General features: G+C 43.1%; 2 protein-coding genes across 6 annotated transcripts in view; one reads left to right on the top strand and one right to left on the bottom strand.

Moving 5' to 3' along the window:
* WDFY4 (WDFY family member 4) overlaps positions 1-24,716 on the top strand; it is a 302,160-nt gene that overhangs the window by 227,442 nt on the left and 50,002 nt on the right. The window lies entirely within an intron of this gene.
* On the bottom strand, positions 1,552-23,918 carry LRRC18 (leucine rich repeat containing 18). Of its 3 annotated transcripts, none has more exons than XM_033209240.1 (3): positions 23,399-23,918; positions 5,478-6,321; positions 1,552-2,313 (listed from the first exon to the last, which is right to left on the bottom strand). In XM_033209240.1, the coding sequence occupies exons 2-3, from the start codon at positions 6,239-6,241 to the stop codon at positions 2,292-2,294; spliced, it is 786 nt and encodes a 261-aa protein (XP_033065131.1). In that variant the 5' UTR covers positions 6,242-6,321; positions 23,399-23,918; the 3' UTR covers positions 1,552-2,291. The 3 variants fall into 3 exon arrangements, with proteins under 3 accessions (XP_033065131.1, XP_033065132.1, XP_033065130.1); XM_033209241.1 differs by lacking the exon at positions 23,399-23,918 and adding an exon at positions 23,299-23,391 and having other exon boundaries at positions 5,478-6,318; XM_033209239.1 differs by lacking the exon at positions 23,399-23,918 and adding an exon at positions 23,299-23,388.

Raw genomic sequence — 24,716 nt, forward strand, 5'->3', positions numbered from 1 at the left:
GGCCCTGACCGCATTCCATGTTCATCTTTGTCTGGCTGCACTCGGTTCATGCCTCGTTTCTGCTGTATCCTTAGCCGTAACCTCAGATCCCTCCCAGGGCAAAAGCCTGATGCAAGCCCCAGTCACTGCAGCAAGCCTGCCCTTTTTCCTTCCAACTCTACCCAGCCACATTGCTTCCACAACCTTTATACTCCCACACCACCAGGGGTGGGGAACAGGTGTGCAAATGCCCAGGAATAGCGATGAGCAACCCACTGGTTCAAGGTTTCTCCCATCCTAATTGCCACCTGTGCCCAGCTACCTCCAGAAAACCTGGGGCATAGAGAATTCATGCAGTTTCTATTTATTTTAACAACTTTTTCAGGAATCTGCAAGAATAAGATCAACAATGGGTAATTTTAGATTAGCCGGCTGAGTCGAGGTTAAGGTGCCTGAATTGCCTTACTGTGTGCTTCAATTGTATCTCCAGGCTGACTCGGTGTTTTAGATTCTCACTTTAAGCTTGCCATAATGCCTCATAAATCAGCACTGGGCAGACGTATAAGGATCTATTAATTGTTGCATCTAGGCTGTAAGATTGGTTTTTTTTGTTTGTTTTTATTTCAAAATATTGATTCACAGCTGCAAAAATAGTACAGAGAGACTCTGTGCACCTTTCACTTAATATCCCCCCACCATGGTTACATTTTATATAACTATAGCACAATTTCAGAACCAGGACATTGACACTGGTACATGTGTGTGCCTAGTTCTTTGTCATTGTATCATATGTAGATTTGGGTAACCACCTGCACAATGGACATACACAGTTATTTTATCACCACAAAGATATCTCTGTGCTACCACTTTGCAGTTATGCCTACCTCCCTGTCTTCCCCCACCATCCTTAAATCCTGGGAATCATGAATCTGTTTTTCATATCTATTATTTTTTCATTTAGAGACTGTTCTATACATGGAATCATAGAGTATGTGACTTTTGGAGATGGGCATTTTTGTTTTAGCTGAAAATAGTGCCATTGAGATACATTCAAGTTGTTGCATGTATCAATAGTCTGTTCCTCTTTATTGCTGAGTAGTATTGCATAAGAGAAATATACCAGAGTTTATTTAACAATTTGTGCATTGAGCAACATTTGGTTGTTTCTATTTTGTGGTCATTACAAATAAAGCAGATCATTTACATTTATTGTAATTATCAAAGTGTTAGAATACAAGTCTGCCACTTTATTTTTATTTTTTGTTTTTTCCTGTTCATTTCTCTGTTTTCTTTTCCCTGTCTACCTATGCACCACTGAAAGATTTGTTAAAATTCTACCTTATCTATAGTATTTTTTTTTTTTTTTTTTTTTTTTTTTTTTTTTTTTTGAGACGGAGTCTCGCTCTGTCGCCCAGGCTGGAGTGCAGTGGCCGGATCTCAGCTCACTGCAAGCTCCGCCTCCCGGGTTTACGATCTATAGTATTTTTTAGAATATTTTTCTATATAACGTTTTGTATAAATTGGAGTTGGTTGAGGTGTCTTAGCATTGCTATAAAGGAATATTTAAGACTATTTATAAAGAAAAGAAATTTATTTGGGTCATGGTTCTTGCAAGCTGTATAGGTGCCAGCACCTCCTGGTGAGGGCTTTAGGGTATAGGTATGGTGGAAGGCGAAGGGGAGCAGGCATCACTTGGTGAGAAGAAGAGAGAGAGAGAGAAGAGGGATGTGCCAAGCTCTTTTTAATGATCAATTTTCAACAGGATCTAATACAGTGAGAACTCACTCATTACCAAGAGGATGGCACCAGGCCATTCATGAGGGATCCACCCCCATGACCTTCCATTAGGCTGCACCTCCAACACTGGGGATCAAATCTCAACATGAGGTTTGGAGGGGACAAATGTGCAAACCATGGCAGTATATCATACCTACACAAACATCACAGTCTACTGGCATCGAGATGTGCTAGTCCGAGTGAAATGTAGAGGCAGTAAGCCTTTTAAGTCTTAAAGTCTTAAATATTTAGTTGTCTATAATATATAATCTGTAATTTTCTTAAATTTTTTCCTCTATATACATTTTTAAAACCACATCAAATATTTCCCAAAGTCATTTTCACATGCAAGTGAGCTAAAGCTAAGGGAGGTGAAGTGAATTTGAGAAGCAAGTCGGATACTTGGCTAGCTCCGGCGAGCCTGGTTTCCAGAACATCTCGCTTGCCACTCTGTCTTCTCCTAACTGGGGCCTTCTCCTCTTCAGAGTCTTTTATTCTGTTAGCTGAGTAGTCTTCAAGTTTTTGCCACAGCTACGCTAGGAAGATGTTGAGCGTATTCTGGGGATGGAGACAAAAGAAAGTGAGGCAATTGCTCCAGACCACAGAGGAAAACACAGCAAAGGCAGAGGTCACACCAGTTCACCAAGGTCATGCCTGGCCTTCAGGATGGTCAGGTTAGTGTGAATAGGGTGTTTTTGTTGTTGTTGTTGTTGTTGTTGTTGTTGTTGTTTGTATTTGAGGAAAGAGAACCTCCAAGGCTTTCCTATGAAGTATCTTTATGCTTAATTCAATTTATAAGAAGTAAAGGTGACTGAGGTATTTTAGAGCATGAAGGAACACCAACATCAAACCTTTTCCTTGGCAGAAAAAGAAATAGGATGCAAAAGATGCCTCCTAACCGGTCTCTATCTCCAGTCTGCTTCGTCCTGCTGCCAGCATTTCTTGGCTAAAGAGGTGTCTGACTTGAACACACTGAGGCAAACCCAGCCCACTGCCTGGGTATGTCTCAATCCTGGTAAAGTTAAATGCACTTGAAACTCCTTCCTGAGATGTGTGATAAGAGGGAAAACATGATAAAGCCCCAGAGCAAGGCTGGAGTGAGTGTCAGGCCAGCCAAGCAGTTGGCAGCAAGTAAGGGTGTTGAGGACCAAGCATGGCAAGGAGAGTGCTGCAGTGGGGAAGGGAGGATGTGGACAGGCAAACCCTAAGGCACCAGGTGGGATCTGTAACCTTGATGTTTCTCTTAACTTCTCTCCTTTGCTGAACCTTTTGAATACCTAAGGAGGGAAAATTAATTCTAAAGAAAAAGTGTCTGAAGGGGGAGAAACTGAAATGGAAAGTCTTCATGTAGCTATCCAGCACTCTGTCTCGATCATACATCTCTGCATGGACTCTATACCTTTTGGGTCAGAGATGAAGTGACTGAAATAGCAGATTGGCTCCCTTGTGGACATGTCCAAGACCTGGCAGGCTAGCGGTGGCTCCTATACCTACAGCATGGTGTCTCATCACACATGTCTCAGACACGGTTGCTCCCCTCAGCTTCAGAAGGGGTTCTCATGAGTCATTTCGGACATTAGGTGAAGAGAAAAATGTGAAGGACAATGCTCAGTGCTGGCAAGGATGCCGTGAAATGGGTTCTCTACTACATTACTGGTAGGCACATATAAATGTGTGTAAACCTTTTATGAGCTACTTGATGGCATGTATCAACATTATTGTTAAAACACACCCTTTAACACAATATTTCCAATAATGAGGCTATGCCAAGGAAATAATTAAAAATATTTTTAAATGTTTTAGTTATATAGGCTCTCATCACAAGACTATTCCCATTAGTGAAACCTGAAAATAACTTAAAGGTACAACAGTAACTTATAGTTATGTATATCTATAAGAATAACTATCTTGCAGAGTTTTAAAGTGTGGTTATTAATACCAGGTAACAGCATGGGTTTCAAAGCAGGACAGAAATGACAGGAATGCTATAATTTTAACTATGTATAAAAATATATACAGAAAAATAACTAGTAAGGAACTCTGCCAGCATTGCAGCTGACTTATACTGTAGAATGATGGATGCTTTAAGCTACTATATTTAGTAGTATGTTGTGGTTCTGTTACTTCTACAATGAAAAACATTTAATAAAGGGAAAAACTAAAATGAAAATTTTGAATCTAGCTCTCCCAAGGTTTTAGAAACATGATAGGGTTGTCGTAGTTAAGCATTACGAGAGGAAGTAAGCAGCAGGGTGTAAAGAAATGAAGTGTGCCATGTGCTGTGGTTGACAATGTGAGGAGGAAAGAAGTTAATGCCACTTCACTGATGGATGCCTCTTGGTGCTCCTCATCATCCAGTCAGCAAACTTGCCACCAACATAGGAAAGTCCTGGGGGAGAAAAGCCTCCCTCAAGGTATCATTCTTGATTCATTTCTTTTATGCACATGAAGGTGTGAGAGTGTGGTACACAGTGAGGCCAGAGAAGGTTCTCAGCTATTGTGAGGATTGACTTGGTTGCTGTCATTTTCTACCAAAAGATATAGCACAACTGGCACCACTGTTCAAAGTAGTATTTCAGCTTTGCAATGAACCAAGTTATGGCTCTAGAAGAGAACTGGCTTCTGCTGAGTATGTTCTCCATGTGCTGCCTGTTTTAGAGGCACAGAACCCTTGGAGTTAGGTATAGCATTATTTCCACTTCACAAGTGAGGGAACCAAAGCTATGTTAGGTGCCCAAGGGGATGCCAAGTCAGAAGCAGAGTTGCCATGGACCTAGATCTGTCCAACCTCAGAATCTTTGGCTTTTCTCTGTGCCAGGCCAGCCCTGCACATCCATGACCGGGATCTCCTGAATGCCTCAGACAATGGCGCTCTGCCCCATCTCATTTCAGTTACTCTCTCCACCAGCTTGCACCAGGCAAGCCAAGCTTTCCCCAAAGGGACATGGCCCCTGCCGAGTAAGGTGTTGATTTATTGAATGCACCAACCCATACTTGCCACCATTCTTTCCTTCCTCCCATGAGGGTCTGGAAGAACACTGAATGTAATAGGATGGTAGTGCAACTTCATTCATTCACAGCCAGTCAGAGGTCTGCAGATTTAGCCAAGAAAGCTCCTAGAGCAAGTTGTGCAAGCTCAGTTCAGAGAGAAAACATTGCTTTGGGCCCAGGAAGCTATCTGCCTATTGATGCCTTAATAATAAAACCTGCCCATTTCTGTGGCCCACCTCTGTCCCCTACCCAACACCAAGTGCTCATCTACTTTCTTACAAACTCATGCTCTGAGATTCCTTGCCTTTGAAGCCCAGACCCAAAACATTTCCACTGAATAAACTTCACATTTGGGAGCTGGTGGTGGGTTCTGAAATGCCAGCGATAGTGAGTGTGTGGTGGCATTAGCTGCCTAGGCCACAGCGGTAAACAAGAGAGATCTGGGGGTAAGAAAGAGTAGGATGGACATGGACAGCCCCTTCCTGACTCACTATGCCTGTACTTGTGAGTGTGTGTGCAGAGGAGGAAGAAATGTGTGGAATGGCAAGGAACCAAAAGCCCTTCAATCAACACAATCGCGCGCTGAGGAAGTAAAGAAAGGAGTTTTATGGGCTTGGCTGAAAGAGCTGCTGCAGCCACAGGAGAGCCCTTGGTTTCCTGTGGATGCAGCCCACTGCCGTCTTCCCTCCCTCTCTCTTTCCCTTCTGCCTCAGGGTCAGGGTCCAAGTCACCTCCAGTCTTCCCAGGAGTCCTTGGCCATGGAATTGGGTGAGATCAGACTGGGAAAGATGGTCTTTCTTGGTGTTGTCATGGCCATGTTCTTGATTCTATTCAGCTTGTCCCGGGCGTTTTGGCATTTTCTCAGGCAAGCTGCACACAGATCCTTCTCCTCCACCACATACAAGTTCTCCAGCCTCCTGATGGAGTCTATGAACGTTTCCGACTCGTCTGGCTTTGGAAAGGGGTTCCGCTTTATGTTGAGCTTTTTCAGCTTGGGGAGCTTAGAGATGCTCACGGGGATGTTGTTCAGTAGGTTGTCATGGAGCCCTACCTCATGGAGCTCCTTCAGGGCCCCCAGCGTGGTGGGCACGCTGTCCAGGTGGTTCAAGCCTAGGTTCACAGTGCGGATGTTCTTTAGTTGCTTCAGCTCCACAGGCAGCCCGTTGCTGGTCAGCCGGTTGTTGCTGACGTTGAGGTAGAGCAGGCTGGTCATCTGCCCAATGGACTCAGGCAGCTTGTCTATGTAGTTACTGTGCAGGTCCAGCCACCGGAGGTTCTGGAACTTGGAGATGGAGTCAGGGATCTTCCTGATCAGATTCCGGCTAAGGTCCAGCTCGTCCACGTCATTGAGGCGCAGAATACACTTAGGGAAGGTGGTAATTCCCATCTTGCTCAAGTCAAGGCGCTTTTTCCCATCAAAAGTGATTTTGATGCAATTCTTGGCCACCTTGAGGGTGATCTTCTTGCCCTTGGGGCCTTTCTCGCCCTTAGCCATGTTCTTTTAGTAAGGGAGTGTTAGAAGTTTGTTGTTCTGACTGGATAGTGACCAGTGTGAGGAAAAATCATGAAAAACTGCTGAAAGATAAGAAAACATCTGGTTAGGAGATGCCAGAGGGCACTGGGCTCCCCCACGTCATGATGCTTTGCTCTCCAGTGGTTTAAAAAGCAAGAAAGAGGATTGCGAAGAGAAGTCAGGGCAAAGTGGACCCAGCCCAGCCACAGATTGTCAGCAAACTGTGTGCCTTCTTCAGACTTTGATTTTCTTGGATGTTAAAATAGGATGTGTAGGGTCAGCCTGAAGGACACTAAATGTCCCTCTAGCTGTGCCATGCCCTGACTTATAAATCCTCTCCACTGTCCCAGACCGTCACATACCCCCCACCCAGGGCCATGTGTGTGTGTGTCCTTAGATATCTGTCCCTTCCTAGACCCCTGCTTAAAGCTAGGATTTCCTTAAGTTATCATACAGGTTCTTGGGGAGGGACTGCGTTTTCAAGCCAACATAAGCCTGGCTCTTAGAGAATAAGGTGGGTACTAAGACCGACTGCTCCCATCCCTCTTCACCTCATGGACCCAGAGGAACTAGTGAGGCCTTGTCTACAGTGCAACAGTAGCCATGTGGAAAAGCCTATTGCTCAGCCCAGGAGTATCAGAGTGTGCTATTGCTGGGCCCAGCAGCACCACAGCTCCCCGTCATGAGCACACAGGGGGATGAAGGGTGCTGGCAAAGCTCTTGGAGAATGCTGTCTTTTCCATCTCCTGCCCCTTCTCTCCTCCTCTCACATCCTTCACACTGGACTTCAACTCCTCTGCAGAAACTTGATAAATGGCCGTGACTGCCGCAGTGCGGGGAAGCAGAATGTCAATATGATGTGATGGGGATTCTGTCTTCTGCATGCTTGACTTAGAAGTCCAACTCTACTCTACTCACAATCTTCTTAAATTCTCTGTGCTTGTGTTTTCTTATTTGTGAAAACAGACGCCCTTACAGAGCTCTGAGGGGGGGTAAATGATCTACTATAAAGCACTTATAACAGTGCCTGGTGCATAGTAATAGCTTGATTAATGTTAGTTATTAAAAATCGCTACACATATTGTTTCTAATCCTCAACAACAAGATCCACAGCATTACCCCTATTGTAGCGAGACCAAGGCTCAGAAGTGAGCCAGAAACAGGATGCAACTCTTGTTCTGTTTAGTTCTGGGACCCCCTTTTCTTTTTAACAACTCAGTGCCTCCTGCTTGTTGATTTTTTCTTTTTTGGGGGGGGACCAAGATTTCCAAACCAGGCAGAAGTATGCCCTTGGGAGACATAAACTTGCATTGCCTCTGTTCCCTGCAGAGATGGGCAGGGAGAGGTGCTCTACAGTCTCTGTACTTCATCACCTACACCTTTTATTAGAACCCAAGCTGATATAGCACATGAATATTGAGCAATCAGGCTGTGTGGGGATATAGTTATATGTTTTCGTCACCCAGTGTCAAAGGGAAATGTGTGCAAGCCTGTCTCACACCTACTGTAAATTCCACTGTCACCACTCACAGCTGAAGGGTCAGAGGGTCCTACCCTGTGAAAGGCCTGATGGATCACAGCCCCCTGGAATAGATAGTGGTCTCCACAGTAAACCAATGACAGTTCTTAGCTCTTGGCAGCATTGATGTTCATTTACACAGGCCTTGTAAGCTCACCCTAGTCCCTAAAAATGGTGGACTCCCTATTTTTGGGCATAATTGGCTGGTTTCCAGAGCCAGCACCATGTTCACCAATATGGAACTGTCTATATCATTCAGCTCTGAGAAACCAGATGGGATAAAGCAGCTTAAAAAACAAAGTAGAATCCAAGTCCAGTTAAGATTGGGTATGCTCACTTGGTCACAGACTCCTGAAAGCAAGTAAAGCCTTGGGCACAATGCACAGAGACACACTCCGGGGACTCTGAGATAAGTGATATCAGGCAGATTGGAGAAGAAATCCACAACTCAAAGTAAAGACCAATCTGGCCGCAAGTTTCCTGAACTCCCTTTTCTCCCCTCAACCATTTCTCTTGTTTTGGACTCAAGGGCAGCCCAGAACACAAAACTTTGCACCAGATAAGGACAGAAAGATTTCTGATTTCCAGCAAGAACCTCTCTTTCTGGTCCAAGGAACAGGAAATGGATTTTTAAAGGTCAGAGACAGTAAGGGAAATCTGTTTTGTGGTCTGTTTTTTGTTTGTTTGCTTGCTTGCTTCTCTCCTGTCTCATCCCAGGCCACCCTGTGTCCCTGGAGTCATCCAGGCAGGCACCTAGAAGCTGGAAGAAGAGAAGCATTGTCTTTGACCAAACTGTGGTCCTCAGAGCTGGGGAGCTTGCTTTGTTTTCTCTACCCTACTGCCACTTGGCCCTAGAGGCAGAAACAGTTGCAAAAAGTGTGCAACAGATTTAGAAAACAAAATCCAGCCAGAAGACCAAGAAGTGGGGGGAGAAGAGATGCTCCTGAGAGCCACAGAGTTCAGAGAGATTGCAACGGGGAAGAAATTCAGGAAAAGTGATTCCGAAAGTTGTATAGCAACTCTGGACTTGCCCTGAGCTGCCTCTGTTTAAAGGCAGAGGTGATTTCTTCATTGAGGGACCAAAGAGTATACTTACACAAACCTAAAGGGAATAGCCTACTATAGACCTAGGTGCTTTTCAAAAGTAAAAAGTCCTGCTTTAAAAATGTGTGTGTGTGTGTGTGTGTGTGTGTATGTGTTTGTGTGTGTGTCTGTGTATAGCCATATGCTGCATGATGATGTTTTGGTCAATGACAGATTGCATATATGACAATTGTCCCATAAGGTTATGATACTATAATTTTACTTTACCTCTTCCAGGTTTAGATACATAAATACTTACCCTTGTGTTACAATTGCCTATAGTGTTTAGTACAGTAACATGCTGTACAGGTTTGTAGCCTGGAAGCAATAGACTAGACCACGTAGTCTACCTAGGTCTATAGTAGGCTATACCATCTAGGTTTGCACCCTTTGATGTTCACACAATGATGAAATCACCCAAGGATGCATTTCTCAGAAGGTATTCACATCAGGAAGTGACACATGCCTCTATCTCTATCTCTGCTGATACCTATACTTACACCTGTATCTCAGAAAGAGTGGAAAAACAGTTGTGGTGCAGAAAAACATTTGAAGGAAAAATGGCTGAAAACTTCCAACAGTGATGAAAAACATAAAAATTACAAACACAGGAAGGAAGCTTAGGAAACTCCAAACAAGATAAAGAAATTCACACTCAGACACATAATCAACCTGCTCCAAATTAAAGAAAAAACATGAACGCTGCCAGAGAACAATGACACATCACCCACAGGGGAATAGCAATAGGAAAGACTGCAGGTTTCTCATCAGAAACCACAGGGGCCAGAGGTGCTGGAAACATCTTTTTTAAAGTGCTGAAAGAAAAGAACTGTCAACCCAGACTGTGACAGTATGCTTTATAAATGAAGGCAAAATAAAGATATTATCAGATGAGTGAAAAATAAAAGTTTTTGCCACTAACTAAGCTGCTGTAAAAGAAATGCCCAAGGAAGTTCTTCAGGTGAAAGGGAAACTGTACTAGAGAGGAACTCAGAACTTTGAGGATAAAGGAAGTGCAATGAAAATGCTAAATATCTGAGTAAATGTGGAGTATTTTTCTCTTCTAAATACCCCTAAAATATGTATGTGATTGAAAGAAAAGTAACACTGTGTGATGGAGTTGTCAAAGTATGTAGATGTCATACATAAGACAACTACTACATAATGGGGAAGTTAGCGAGACCTATATGGTGGTAAGGGTTTTACACTGCTTTTGAAGTGGTGAAAGATTAATTCTAAGTAGGCTGTAAAGTTAAGTATGTGTATTTTAATCCTCAGAGCAATCACTACGGCAATATATAAAAAGATATAGTAAATAGTAAAAAACTAAATATATAAATGAGAATAAAACCGAGTTTAAAAATTCAAATAATACAAAAGAAGGCAGGAAAAGGGAACAGAGGGGCAAACAGAAAACAACTATTAAAATGATAGACTGAAATCCAAACAAAGCAATACTTACATTAAATGAAAGTGACCTACATGCACCAACTAAAAGACACAATTATCAGGATAGATTACAAAATAGAAAGACCCAATTGTATGTTGTCTATAAAGAAAATATACTTTAAATAAGCAGCAGTGAGTTGAACTAAAAGAATGTAAAAAGACATACCATGCAAACACTAAAGGAAGGATGTAGTGACTTTATTAATGTCAGATAAAGCATATTTCAGAATAAGAAAATTTACCTGAAGTAAGACCATTACTTATTAATAAAATGAGCATTTAACCAATAAGACAAAAAAATCCTAAATGTGTATGTACCTAATAGCAGAGCTTCAATTTAAATGAAGCAAAGACATAAAATTGAAAGGGAGAATGGATAAATTTACCATTAGAATTGGAAACATCAATACTTGTCTCTCAGCAGTCAATAGAACGGGTAGAGTGAAAATCAGCAAGGAAAATGGTTTCTCAACCTTGGCTCTATTGACATTTTAGACCAGATAATTATTTGTTGTCAGCAGGGGTGGGATGGCTACGGGGCTTGGGGGAAGACCTGTCTTGTGCATTGTAGAATGTTTAGCAGAGTAAGGCCGGAAGAGTCTACCCACTGGTTGCCAATAGCTGCCCACTAGTTGTAACAATCAGTAATGTCTCTTGACATTGCCAAATGTCCACTGAGGAGCAAAATTGCCTGGATATGAGAACTGCTAGTATAGAATAACTCACTATTACCACCGACCAACTGAATCTGAATATATAAAGCATATATAAAGCACTCTAACCAGCAAATGCAGAATACAAACTCTTTTCAAGTACATATGGAATATCCACCAATACAGACTATATTTTGGGTCATGGAAAAAGCCTTAACAAATTTAAAGAGTTGAAATTGTACAAAAAAGTATAAGCCGGTTCTTTGAAAAGATTAATGAAACAGATAGCCAGACTGACAATTTAAAAAAAAAAAAAAGAAAGAGAAGCCAAATTACAAATATCAGGAGTTAAAGGGAGGATTTACTAAATCCTACAGGCATTAAAGGGATAGTAAGAGAACAGTACAAACAACTCTAAAAAAAAAAAAAAAGAGGAACTTAGATAAGATCAACTAAAAATTACTAAATATTTGTGAAGGAATGAAAACCCAAATAGCCCTCCATTTATTGAAGAAATGGAATTCATGGTTGAAAACCTTTCAAAAAAGAAAGCCCGAAGCCCAGTGGTCTTATCATTAAACTCTGTCAAGCATTTAAAGAAGACTGTCTTGGTCCACTCAGGATACTAAAACAAAGTACCATAGACTATTTGGTTTGTAAGCAACATAAATTTATATCTCACTGTTCCAGAGGCTGGGAAGTCCAAATCAAGTCATTGACAGATTTGCCATCTGGTGAGAGCATGTTACCTGGTTCATAGATGTTTTCTTGCTGTGTCCTCACATGGTAGAAAGAGAGCAAAACAATTATCTGGGGCCCCTTTTGGTAAGGGCATAAATCCATTTATGAAGTCTCCACCCTCATGATCTAATTTCCTCATGATCTAAGTGCCTCACTTTCTGATACCATCACACTGGAGATTACAGTTTCAACACAGATTTTCAGGGGACACAAACATTCAATCAATTGCGAAGACATACTAGCAAGTTGATATGATCTCTTTCAAAAAAAATAGAGTAGAGAGCAATTCTCAACTTATTTTCTGATGTCAGCATTACTGTGATGCTAAAATCACACAAAAACAATATAAGAAAGAGATCTTCAGATCAATATTCTTCATGAACATAGTTACAAAAATCCTCAACATAGTATTAGCAAATTGAATTCAGTAACATGTAAAAAGGATATAAATGACAACCCAAAATTACTCAATACATGGGAGTCAGTTAATGTAACATACCATATTAACAGACTAAAAAGAAAAAAAAGATCTTATCAAATTTGACAAATTTAACATCTGCTAGTGATTAAAAACTCTCAGCAAACTGATAACAAAAAGGCCCTTCCTTATCTGGCTAAAGGACATCCACAAAAAGGCTAGAGCTAATATCATACTTGGTGAAGGACTGAAGGTTCTCATCTGAAGTTTGGGAATAAGACAAGACAGCACACTCTCACTATGTCTGTTCAATATTACTTTGGAAATTCTAACCAGTGCAAGAATGCAAAAAATAAAGGCATACAGACAGAAAAGAATGAAATAAAACTGTTCTTATGCACAGATGTCATGATTGTCCACATAGAGAATCCCACAGAATTTAAAAAACAGTCTTGGAACTAATAAGTGAGTTTAGCAAGGTCATAGGATACAAGGTTAGCACACAAAACTCCCATTGCATTTCCATATACAAGCTATTAACGATTGGAAACTGAATTATGAAAAATAATAATGCACCAAACAATAAAATACTTCTATGTTTCACATAAGTAACCAAAATTTGCAGGATTTTTATAATGAAAATTATAAAATGCTGATGTAAGAAAGCAAAGAAAATCTAAATAAATGGAGAAACATACCATGCTCATGAATTGGATGACTTAATGTCAACTCTCCCCAAATTGGTCTAATCAAAATTACAGCAGGATTATTTACATATATGGATGAATAGATTTTAAAATTTATATGAAAGGAAAAGAAACTAGAAATAGAAAATAATTTTGAAAAAGAATAATAAAGTTGGAGGATTATGCGTCCCAATTTTAAAATTTACCATATAGTTACAGCATGTGCTATTATTGGTGATAGAACAGGTAGATAGGTCAATGGAACAAAAAAAAGAGTCCAGAAATAGATCTACACAAACATGGCCAAATGGTCAATTGATTTTTGACAAAAGGTCAAAGGATGTTCCATGGAGAAACAATGAACTCTTCAACAAATGGTGTTGAAATTGATTATTTATATGCAAAAAATTAAACCTTGGCCTAATTAACTCACATTAACTCAAAATGGATCATAGATTTGAATGTAAAATGTAAAACTATAAAACTTTGAAAAGAAAATGAAGGAGAAAATCTTCATGACTTTGAGTAAATGCAAAAGCACAATTTACAAAAGATGGTATTAACAAGTTGAACAAAATTAAGAGCTCTGTGAAAAAAAATGTTGAGCGTGAAAAGACAAGCTACAGACTGGAAGAAAACAGTACAAATCATATAGATCATAGATATCTGGTATCCAAAATTTATAAGGATCTTTTCAACTTAACAGTAAGAAAGCAAGCAATACAATTTTTTTTAATGTCCAGAAGATTTAAAGATACATTTCAATATAGAAATGTACAAACACAAAAATCGATAGTGCAAAGTTTTGGCAAGGAGATACTACAACTAGAGTTCTAATTCCTTGCTGATGGGAATGCAAAATGGTACAGCCTCTTGGAAAACACTTTGGAAATTTCTTACAAAATTAACCATATAGTTATTATATCATCTGGCATTTCCCCGACTAAGTATTTACCCTAGAAAAGTAAAAGTCCATGTTCACACTGAAACCTGTTCACATGTGTTTATAGATGCTCTATTCATAATTGCCCCAAACAGAAAAATAATAAATATCCTTCAATGGGTGGATTCCTAATACTGTACAGTAGTCCCCCTTATGTGCTGTTTCCATTTCCACATTTTTAGTTCCCCAGATTGGAAATATTAAATGGAAAACCCCAGAAATAAGAAATTCATACATTTTGAATTGCTCACTGTTCTGAGTAGTATGAGGAAATCTCAGGCAATCCTGCTACATCCCACCCAGACTTGAATCATCTCTTTTTCCAGTGGATTCACTCTGTAAATGCTAGCTGCCTGTTCGTCACTCAGTAGCTGTCCTGGTAGTGAGTAGTGATGCTGGTAGCTCAGACATGCCAAAGAGAGAGAAGCCTTAAAGTGCTTCCTTTAAGTGAAAAGGTGAAAGTTCTTGACTTGGGGAAAAAAACAAATCATATGCTGAGGTTGCTAACATCTACAGCAAGAATGAATCTTCTATCTGTGAAGCTGAGAACAGTATATTGTTGAAATTGTTCTATTTTATGATGAATTATCATTGTTCATCTCTTATGGTGCCTAACTCATAAATTAAACTTTATCATAGTTTTCCTATAGGAAAAACATAGTATACTATAGTGGTTTCAGGTATTCAATGGGGGTCTTAGAACATATAACCTGCAGGTAAGTGAGGACTGTGGTAATGGAATACTACTAAACACAAAGTCTACTGATACATGCAACCACTTGGATGAACCCCAAAGCATTTTGCCTAATAAAAAAAGTCTCAAAAGTCTACATGAATGGAATGATTCCATTTATGTGACCTTCTGAAAAAGCCATAACTTTAGGTACAGAACAAATCTGTGGTTGCAGGGATTAGGGGTTGGGGAAAGGCTTGACTAGAAGGGAAAGGCACAAGCGAGTTTTCTGGGTTGGTGTCACTGCCTGCACCCCCACAGTGATGGTGGTTACATGAATCTGTACATCTGTTGAAGCTTAGAGAACTGTGCCCAAAGAGGCAATTTTACTGTAGACACACCTTTTAAAAATTGTTTTTGAAAAAACTTTACAAAATGGTTGGGACTCCATATCCTACTTCTGTTCCTCTCATTGTGACTGCTGGCTCGTCCCACGTTGGAAGTCTGTGATTTTGTTACGCCCCCACACAACCCAGTTCTGCCCCTGAAAAGGCATCCAAATAGGTACCATCTGGGCACCACTGTGGTCCAATGTGTATGTCTCCCTGGTATATGCACCAGGGGGATGTGTTCCACAGGGAACAGCTGTTCACAAGCTGGCATGTCAGAAAAACTGTCTGCTGTGCTTGAGTTGAAATCTTCATTAAAAAGAGATGAATTGAGATTAGGGAAGTCTATGCACTCATCTGATGTTTATCAATGGCTTCGCCTCGTGGTAGATTTGCCAGATTTAGCAAATAAAATTGCAGAATCCCCAGTAAAATTTAAGCTTCAGATAAATAACAAATAGTTTTAGTATATATATATATATATATGTCCCAATAATCGCATAGTTCTGGCGACCCTATCCCGTAGGCCTAAACAATCAGTAAATTTTCATTTCTCTGTGGTCATTATTAGTCCTTTGGGACTGATTTAAGCTAAGTCCAGGTGCTTACTCAAGCATTCATTCATTTGTTCACTCACTGTATGAGCATATTGAGTGCCTACCATTTATCAAGCCTCTGAGCAACACAGATAAACAGTAAACAGGCCCGGTCCTCAAGTTGAAATAGTTCAAATCTAGATCTTCACTGATTCTGGCCACCAGAATCCCCTAAACACTGAAAACCTGGGCTGCCTTTTGGTTTTCTTCTACTATGTAAGATAAAATTCAGCTCAGGGAGTCCAAACACACTGAGCATGGGTTAGAAAGGATCCTGGACAGGAAAGGGTGTTTCCAGCCAGACAAGAGATCCAGCCAGTTGGGCCCAGCTGTGCCTGCTGCCCACAGCCCACCCACACTGTGAGAAGAAGCCCTCCCAGCTCTGATGAATGGTGATGAGCAGCGCAGAGCTGGCTTCAGAGAACTCCTCCATTAAGGAGCCTCTCTCCAAAGGGCCCTTTGGCTCCAAGCCTGCCCATTAATCACCTCAAGGTAAAGTGAGGGCTGACTGGGATAATGTACTTCACCTCCCCAGGGAGTCTGGGTCCCTAGGCAGCCCTGGGGCCAGATGGGGCATGGTGAACTTCCACCCTCTCTGCGCTTCTTTCTCCCTGGGGCCACCCGACCCTGGCAGGGACCCTTGCTCTCAGTTATAGAAGGCAGAGTGTGTTGTGTGGCTCAGGGTCCATCCTGACCCCCTAAGCTGCCCAGTACCACTAGAAGCAGACCCAGTGCCAGAAGCCCCATCTCAGAGCCCCCAGAGACCAGGGATGGGCCTTGTCTTATCCAACTCTATGGAGCCACTTCCTACCCAGGGTAAGAGTTTGCAAAAGAAGGGAATCAAAAGATCATCTGTTTCAAACTGGCTAGATGGCCTATTATCATTTCATAGAATTGTGAAATGTCAGAGTGGGATCAACCCACACAAGGGAAGCTGATAGTTATAGAGAGAAAGATGTAAGTGGATAAGCAGATAGATGGGTGAATAGGCAGATGAATGGATGTATTTATGTGTGGTTTGATGGATAATAGATTTAATTCCACTTGAACAGCTTAGCAGCTCAAATATAAGAGGTTTCTAAATGTACTATGTCTTTTTGTTCTTGTACAATTGGTTTTTATACTTTGGAAAAAGTGGACCAGTTGGTTTGACTTTAATTTCTAATTAATTTTTTCTCTCTAGTCATTGTGAATCAAACAGCATGGTGGGACACCCCATGGATATCTAAATTAAAAAAGTAATGGCAACCAATATATTAATGTCATCCAAATATTTGCAAGCATTTCCAGTTGTAAGACCCTTGTCATTATGATACTAGAATTTGTCTGGTGCTTCACACTCAAGTATCTTTGACTACAATTTTAAGCAAGACTGACTTTGTTTCTATATATCTGACATCCCTAAATAGCTTGCTAACACAATCTCACAATAATAATTTCATTCTTTCAACTGACCCATTGAGATACAGGATAGACACATGGAACTGAAACCCCCAAAGACACTGACGTTTCACAGCCAGTATTTGGGACCAGCTTTATAGGAAGTTTCATGTCATGTGGATGAGAAATATCTTTCGCTTGTGGGTCATCCCTTAAGAGGAAATGATGCAAACTTCCCTCAACAACTCACTCATTCAAAAGTAACTGCATTTGTCCTCTCTCCCGACCCTTATATTTACTGGGCATGTAACAGGCCAGCTCATGTAACTGTGACCTCCCGAGTAGCTTCAGATCACTCTCTGTGTCCTCTGCCCCTTCCCAGAATGGTCATGCTCCCTCTAAAGAGAGGTGGAGCTCTACCTTCACAGATGAAATCCATGGGAGGTGGAGACCTGCACTGTCATTCTGAGTCCTGTGTCTGTAATGGGTGTGTTGGGAACCTCCGGGCAGGCTTCTGAAATCAGCACGAACTTTTGACTCGGGCATAGCTTGGAGAATTACCCCTTGTCCAAGGATCATTCTGGGCCAGAAACTGTGTACTGTGCTACTTGCTCTGCAGTGTTACCTGGATTTAGGAATATAGCTTCCTTGGGAGTATAAACATAAAGTGTTTTTGTTTTTTCCACTAACTGCCCCAATGTGAGCCCTGCTTCCCTGTGGGCAGAAGGACAGATTGCTAGAAAGGGACAGATTAGAGGTACAGAGATGACAGTGCAGCTCACAGCAATAGCTCCACCACACTCTGGGCAGAGCTGATGGAGGGATGATGGCAGGAGAGATGCAGAAGCAGGGGCTGGAATCTTACAGGGACTCCACGGTTTGGGGGGACTTCTGACATCAATTTTGGAAATACTGCCAATGTCAAGAGCCCCTCTCTATCATTCACTTATGGTATCAAAGTAATTGCCTCAAACATGCTGCTGGGCCCTTCATGTATGTTTAATCTCCAGGTCAACTATGCAAAATATCAACCTTATTTTTACCATAAGAGAATTGAGATCAGAGAAGTTAACTGACTTCCCCAAGGTCACACAGGCAGCAAAGAGTACAGTCAAAGTCAAACCTTGATGTGTCTGATACGCAAGCGGGTGTACAATCTTTCTATACACAGTGCCACCTCTCTCTCTCCTCCCTCTGTTGCCTGTGCTCCAGCAGTGGCAAATGCCTCATCCTGGGGGTACATTGCTGGCCCCCACTGCCTCCAAGGAGAGGAAGCCATGCTGGAATCCTACGACTCTCAGGCTGAAAGCCACACCCACTTCTGCACAGGAGATTAAGGAAGGCCACTGGCCCCCCATGGCCCCAGGCCTCAGGAAGGGTGTTCCTGTTTTGCTAGAATCTCTGACATTGGAACCAAGGAATGTCAGAGTGCCCAGAACTCTGGGTGATGAGACACTTGCTCAAGTCCATTCTAATTTGGCATGGATTGGCCTGGGAACTGCAATGTCACCCCTTGAGAGTCTGCTAAATGAAGAACGGTGTGCACTCTGGCTGAAGCAGCCAGCCAACTCAACAGAGTGAGGAGACAGAGAGGCAGCCTTAGCCAAAATCCCTGCAGAGGTTCAGTAATGCAGATGTTCCACTGGCCTTTTGGAGGAACTGACCACAGGCAAATAAGGTCCTTGAAGAAATCGCTTCAGTGTGACCCATTGCCTGCTCACTTCACTGTCCAGGGGCCAATATGCAGGATATTCATTTTCATAGATGTACCATATATATGTGGGTATATATCTAAATATGTACAAATAGTATGAATGTTACTGATATTTTAATAGCATTAATGGAGTCATTTAACTGTAAGAGCTTAGCAATTGACAATGAAAGAGAGAAAGAGAAACAGTTTATGGGGCACACATAATGCCACGAGCCAGTTCACTTCATAGGCATGTGTCCCCAAGTGAGTGGCAATGGAGGCAGGACCTGGTTGTTTCTCAGTTCCTCCAGTCCCTGCAGGCCCAATGCAATGTGAATGCCTTGCCACATGGAGTGTGAGTCAAGAGTGCAAAGACACAGGGTTTTCGTGTAGCATCGCCCAGGGACATCAGTCAACTGCATTCCCTGGTACTCACTAGAGAGGCAGTGACCTCTTTGCCCTGGAGGGCTGCAGGCTGCTGTAGTGCCCCTGTGTGAGCTCACTTGAAAGTCCAACCTCTCATAAGGTACTTCTGCTGTTGCCAAACAGCGGCTGTCTCTATGTGCTGGTCAAATGATGCTCCCCCCAGCACCCTCCCTGCTGCCCCTAAACATCCTCAGAACCACGCTAAGAGGTACATCATGCCTGTGTCTTCATAAAGTGACCTCTCCTTTGCCATTTCAGTCATCCGTACCACTCTCCTTTGTGGTAGGAATATCCCTCCTATTCTGGGTGGTGTGGGGAGGGAAGTTGTGTGAGGAGTTTGTCCAAGCTCACACAGCCACCTTATTCCAGCACTTCTGTGGGGTATGTTCTTCCCATTACATCAAAACTTCCATCCCCATGCCTATAAAGTAGCAAATGGAGTGTCTGTATAAAAATTTCTCAGGTTCACTTCATTTGGCAATTATCTGGTTAATTTGATCAACCCAGCTCTAAGTGTCTTACTGGGATATTACGCATTTATAGCTTTGTCTGCCCCTAGTATTACTTACTTCTCTATCCTTAGCACCAGCGTAGCTCTGCACATGTGCTGCCTGGAAAGCTGTTAGCTGTCAAACTGCCCCCTTTCCCCTAGCGGATAATAAGAATTCAACTTTTATTTGGAGCAAAAGTTCCCAGGAGGTCACATGGCCCAATAACAAAAGATTATGATTTCTTATTGGTTTAATAGCATCTATTTTGTAATTCTGGATGTACTCTGTTTTAATTGGATTTGTTAAAGGAACAAAAGGGAATAGGTGGCTTACAATTAAAGTAAAATATTAAGATGATTAGTGTAACAGATTGGAAATGGCTTGTTCATCCACCCTACGTTCAAAACACACAAACCAACCTCAACAGAAGCAAAAGTCAAAGAACCAAAGGCAGACCTGGCCCCTTTGAAGCCCATGAGGTGAGCAGTGATTCCATTCCACCCAATGTGCTTTAAGCGCTGCTATTGCCAGACAGGTGTTATTCTGTTTTCTCCTCACAGCTCCTCTCCTCCCGCAGATTAGGAAACTGGGCCTCAGAGAAGCAGCTTGGCAGGGGAAATGTGCCAGGGCTTTGGCTGTGGTGGGTGTGCCCAGCCCCCCGTTTACCTTTCCCATGACCCTGGATGGTCTCCTGAATCCCACAAGCTTCAGCTTGAACTCCTGTAAAGAGGATGTAAAAGTGGCTGCTTCCCCAAGTTCAGGGGAGGGCAACGCATGGCCCTTGGAGGCTCTGGTTTTGATGTGTGTGTGTGTGTGTGTGTGTGTGTGTGTGTGTGTGTTGGCGGGGGTTGGCACAGGAGGCAGCAGCATGGATGGGACCACACGACTGACCAACTGGGGAACCTGGACTCCATGTGCCAGCCCAGTAGAAACCCCATTCAGACCCTGCAGCCCAGTGTCCTTATGGATTGTGGCCCCCGCCTCCCTGAGTGCAGGGCTCAGTTAATTTATCCTGGGGGGAAGAGGACACATTGCTCCTTTGAGCTGCACAGGCCCCCTCATATCATGCTGGGGCATCTCCTCACATGGAGTTCTTTCTGCACTGCACACCCTCTAGTTCTGGTGAGAGCCCACTGGCGACACAGCCCAGAGTCCACTGTAGCACCCTGTCTGCTGCAGGACAGCTCGCAGCTCTGCGGCAGCTTTGCTGACCGCCTACCACCTGGGAAGGTGTGAAACGACTGTGAAGAAGAATGCTGAAGGTCAACTCTAAGGACACAGTTGAACTTCCCATGGTCCTTTGAAGTCATTCACTCATCAACAGTGTTTGTTGAAAACCTGCTATGAACAAGGCACTGTTCCAGGCAGCAAACAAAGTGAAGGTCCCGCTCACATTCTAGAAGAAGAATCAAGCAAAAATAAGATGATGGATGTTAGAAAGAGTCAGGATAGGCTGGGCGTGGTGGCTCATGCTTGTAATCCCAGCACTTTGGGAGGCCAAGGTGGGCAGATCACAAAGTCAGGAGATCAAGACCACGGTGAAACCCTATCTCTACTAAAAATACAAAAAATATTAGCTGGGCGTGGTGGCAGGCGCCTGTAGTCCCAGCTACTCGGAGAGGCTGAGGCAGGAGAATGGCATGAACCCTGGAGACAGAGCTTGCAGTGAGCGGAGATCACGCCACTGCACTGCCGCTTGGGTGACAGAGCAAGACTCCATCTCAAAAAAAAAAAAAAAAAAAGAAAGAGTCAGGATAGAGACATAGAGTAGAAGAGAAGACTTGGAAGATGTGCTTTTTTAGAAAGGGGAGGCCAGGAGGGCCCTCTTTGGGGCCTGAGCAGATGATACCTGAGCAGAGATCAGAGAAAGTGAAAATTCAGGCAGAGGATTTCAGATGGAGGAAACATCCAGTGGAAAGGCCTCATTGCAGAGAGGAGGGGATGGACAACAAGAGGAAGGAGAGGAGGAGGACAGAGGAAGAAAGAAGGAAGGAGGAAAGGAAGGGAGGGTGGGAGGAGGCATAATAAAAGGTAAGTAAATAAATAGGAGAAACCCAGCCCTGAGGCTGGTACCAGGCATGGGATTGCACTGGACTGGTCTCATAGCCTCTGGGCTCCAGCAGGAAGCTACCATGTCCTGGACCTACACTCCAGACCAGTGAGTGTAGGCATCAGGGGGCAGTGGAAATAGCCCAGGCATAGGAAGGAGTTGATTGAGTGGGTTAGAGGCTGCCTCTGCCATGCGCCCCCTGAGGGCCATGGCCAAGCCCCTTGCTCCTCCTCTCTGCCTACACTCATCGTGCTGGTCTACACTCACTGCCTTGGGGTGAGCCCACCTAGTCTCATTGCTTTGAATATGATCTATACACTAACAATTCCCCAGTGTTTGCTTCTTGCCTAGACCTTGCTTCCCAATTCTGAACTTGCTTAGCCTACTGCCTACTTAGCATTTCTCCTTGGATGATGATAAGCATCTCAAACCCTGCCTGTCCCAAACCCAGCTCCCAGCCAGCTGCTCCACCACAGCCTCTTCCGGCTGGGCTGACAGCCTTGGCCTCCTGTGGACACTCAGGGTCCAGACTGTGGCATCAGACTCGACACCTCTTCTTCCATCCACCCCCAATTAATAATACAGACTGACCTTCCCCCACACACTGATGCCCCTTATTTCTCTGCACTTCTCCTCCATAGCATCTGGCATCTAAATGTAGTTTATGATGCATTACTTGTTATGCTTGCATTTACTATCTATCCCCCGTTCCCCTCCCACACCTACCCCAGGACACATGGCCTGTCTTGTCCACTTATCCATCTCAGTTCCTAGCACAGAGTAGGCCCTTGGTCAATACTAGTTTAATAGACACATTCTAGGTGCTTCCAAGGTCAATCCCGATTTCCATGCCCTCAGAAAGGGTCTCAGCTCTCAGCTTTGTCCCAGATTCATAGCTGAGAGTCAGCTGCTGCATAATCAACTTGACTCACTGTTTTTACATGTACTGTTAAAAGAGTTCCAGTACATGAATATGTTTTAAGGGAGAGGTCCCTCGGGAAAACTCAGGTTGTCATTTGCACACAAAATATTTGTTGGTCACTGAGTGTGTACCCTCTTGGAAACAGAGATGCTTTCCAAATAGATGCAGATGATGGCACGATGGATTGTTTGACCATGAGAACAAGTGCACTAGGGGGCTGGAGAGTGGTCAGTAGCATCGCACTTGAAGCCACCTTAACTAGGTTAGGCCAAGGGGAGAAGGATGGGAGCCAAGGCAAAGAGACGAGATGAAGCAAGGAAACGGCTGGTACTCTGAGAAGAGGTGGGACCAGGCTATGGAGAACACATAGAGGACTCTTCTAAGAATCTCCCTTCAGGAAATAAGAATAAGACTTTTGATAGAAACATGCTTATGATGGTGCCATTTAAAATAGTAAAAAAAAATTAGAAACAACCCAAATATCTAACAATAGACAAGCGATGAAATAATTACCGTGTAATCATAGAATGAAATAATAAACAGAAACTAAAACAAAACAAAACATTATTTTCCAAAAATGTCAAAAGGCAAAATCCTGAAGATGTCATGTTAGTGAAAAAACATCTGTCCATGTGAGCCCTGTGTTCTCCGGCGCACATGCACCCCTACACCCAGAAAAGAGGAGAGAAAGAGCGCCAAGAATATCAGCAACACTGCTCTCTGGAGGTGATGGTCCAGGGCTCTTTTTACTTTTCTTCTTATATGTCTACATAGTTTTTAAATGCTCTGCAACAGATATAAAATCTGTTTCTAACCAGAAAAGAAAGTTACAAACACACATTCACACACATGCATGCACACTCACACTCCAAACACACACACACGCACACACACACACACACGCGATTCCGTTTCCTTTCCTATTACCTGAATTCAGGAGAGGACAGGGTGGTGGTGGGGGTTATTCACTGGAGCTGGATTTGCCTGGGGCAGTTGCAGATAGAGGATACCTGAGAGGTGTCCCTACCTCTGCAGACACAGGAATTGGGCAGCCGGTTGACAGTCTGGTTGCCTGAGGCAGCCAGTGCTGTACTAGGTCATCTGTGGGCACTTTATGCTGTCACAGAGTGGAATGCAAGAGGTGGCCACTGAGAGTGGGGGAGAAGCAGGCAGCCCAGGGCAGCTGTTCCTGTTTCCCTCCAGAGATACTCTATCAGAGACAGCCCACCCTCAGCCAGCCACGGAGGGCTGTGCTATAAACAACACGTGGCCTCTTATGAGCGGGTGGCCTGTATTATGGTGCAATGTAGGGAGGAAACGTCAAGCAGAAGCTGTACTTTCTCCCTGCAACCTCCAACCAGAGGTGAAGAACTGTGGGAAAACTGGCCTACTTTTTGAAAGAATGCTTCAGATTAGTGGAGAAAAAGGGTAGTTTGGGCTCACTGCTTGCATGGAAGACCCTTGTCTTTCAGAAAATGCTGCAACGTCTAATCCTAAATTTCTTCTGCAGAAACTTTTCCTAAATTCAGATTTCCTTTTCCTCCTTGAATCTTTATCAGGTTTATTTGAAATCATGACTGAAGCACTTGACATTGCCCCCAATAAGAGAGATAGCTTTCCTTAGGACTTTGTGCAAACAGACACAACTATTGCCAGGAGAGCTGAGAATGATGTGGTCAGGACAGGGCAGCACCCTGGCAGCTTCCAGATAGGATGGCCACTCACACATTAGTCATGCCAGCTATCCCTTTTTTTCCTGCTGTACCTGAAAAGGCAGCTGGGTAGGCTGCAGGGAGCATGGGAGCTGTGAGGCAAATAAAAGTGAGCCCCGCTCCCCTTCATTGCCCACCCAGGTTTAGTCCTGTAACATGCCTGAGCCCAGTTTATTGCTCTGCAAAATGGATTGGTCAATTGCTCATTGTTTGACGAGTGAACGAGGTGATAAAAATGTTAGGTGACCAGTGTTCAGTGTGCACTCAATAAACAGTCATCTGGCTTCTACCACCAGAGGTGGATGCTGGTGGGGAATGCTGGTGGAGTCACCAGACTGCACCGTCTCCATCACCTCCCTCAAACCAGCTGCTCTGGGCCACTCCCCACTGGTCAGGAATCTCAGATGGAGGAGTTGGAGAACAATCTTTGCTGATTCCCAAATATGAAGTCTTTGCAACCTTTCAAGCACTGACAAATTATTAATAATAACATTACTAGTGATTACAGAAAAAGAAATATAATAATAGCTACTTACAGATATAATTATCCCTATACTCACGTTTAATCTCTAGAGCTGGCTACAGTCCAGTCTCCCCATTCATTTGTCTGTCCAGCAATTCCTACTGGAGTTG

Source organism: Trachypithecus francoisi, unplaced genomic scaffold, assembly GCF_009764315.1.
Source record: "Trachypithecus francoisi isolate TF-2019V2 unplaced genomic scaffold, Tfra_2.0 Lachesis_group9, whole genome shotgun sequence".
Lineage (NCBI taxonomy): Eukaryota > Metazoa > Chordata > Mammalia > Primates > Cercopithecidae > Trachypithecus > Trachypithecus francoisi.

Excerpts from the sequence above, each read along its gene's own strand:
- LRRC18 (XM_033209240.1), bottom strand. The coding sequence starts at position 6,241 with ATGGCTAAGGGCGAGAAAGGCCCCAAGGGCAAGAAGATCACCCTCAAG. Across the intron at positions 2,314-5,477 it reads GACTCCTGGGAAGACTGGAG|AATACGCTCAACATCTTCCT; the intron begins GTGACTTGGACC and ends CTCCATCCCCAG.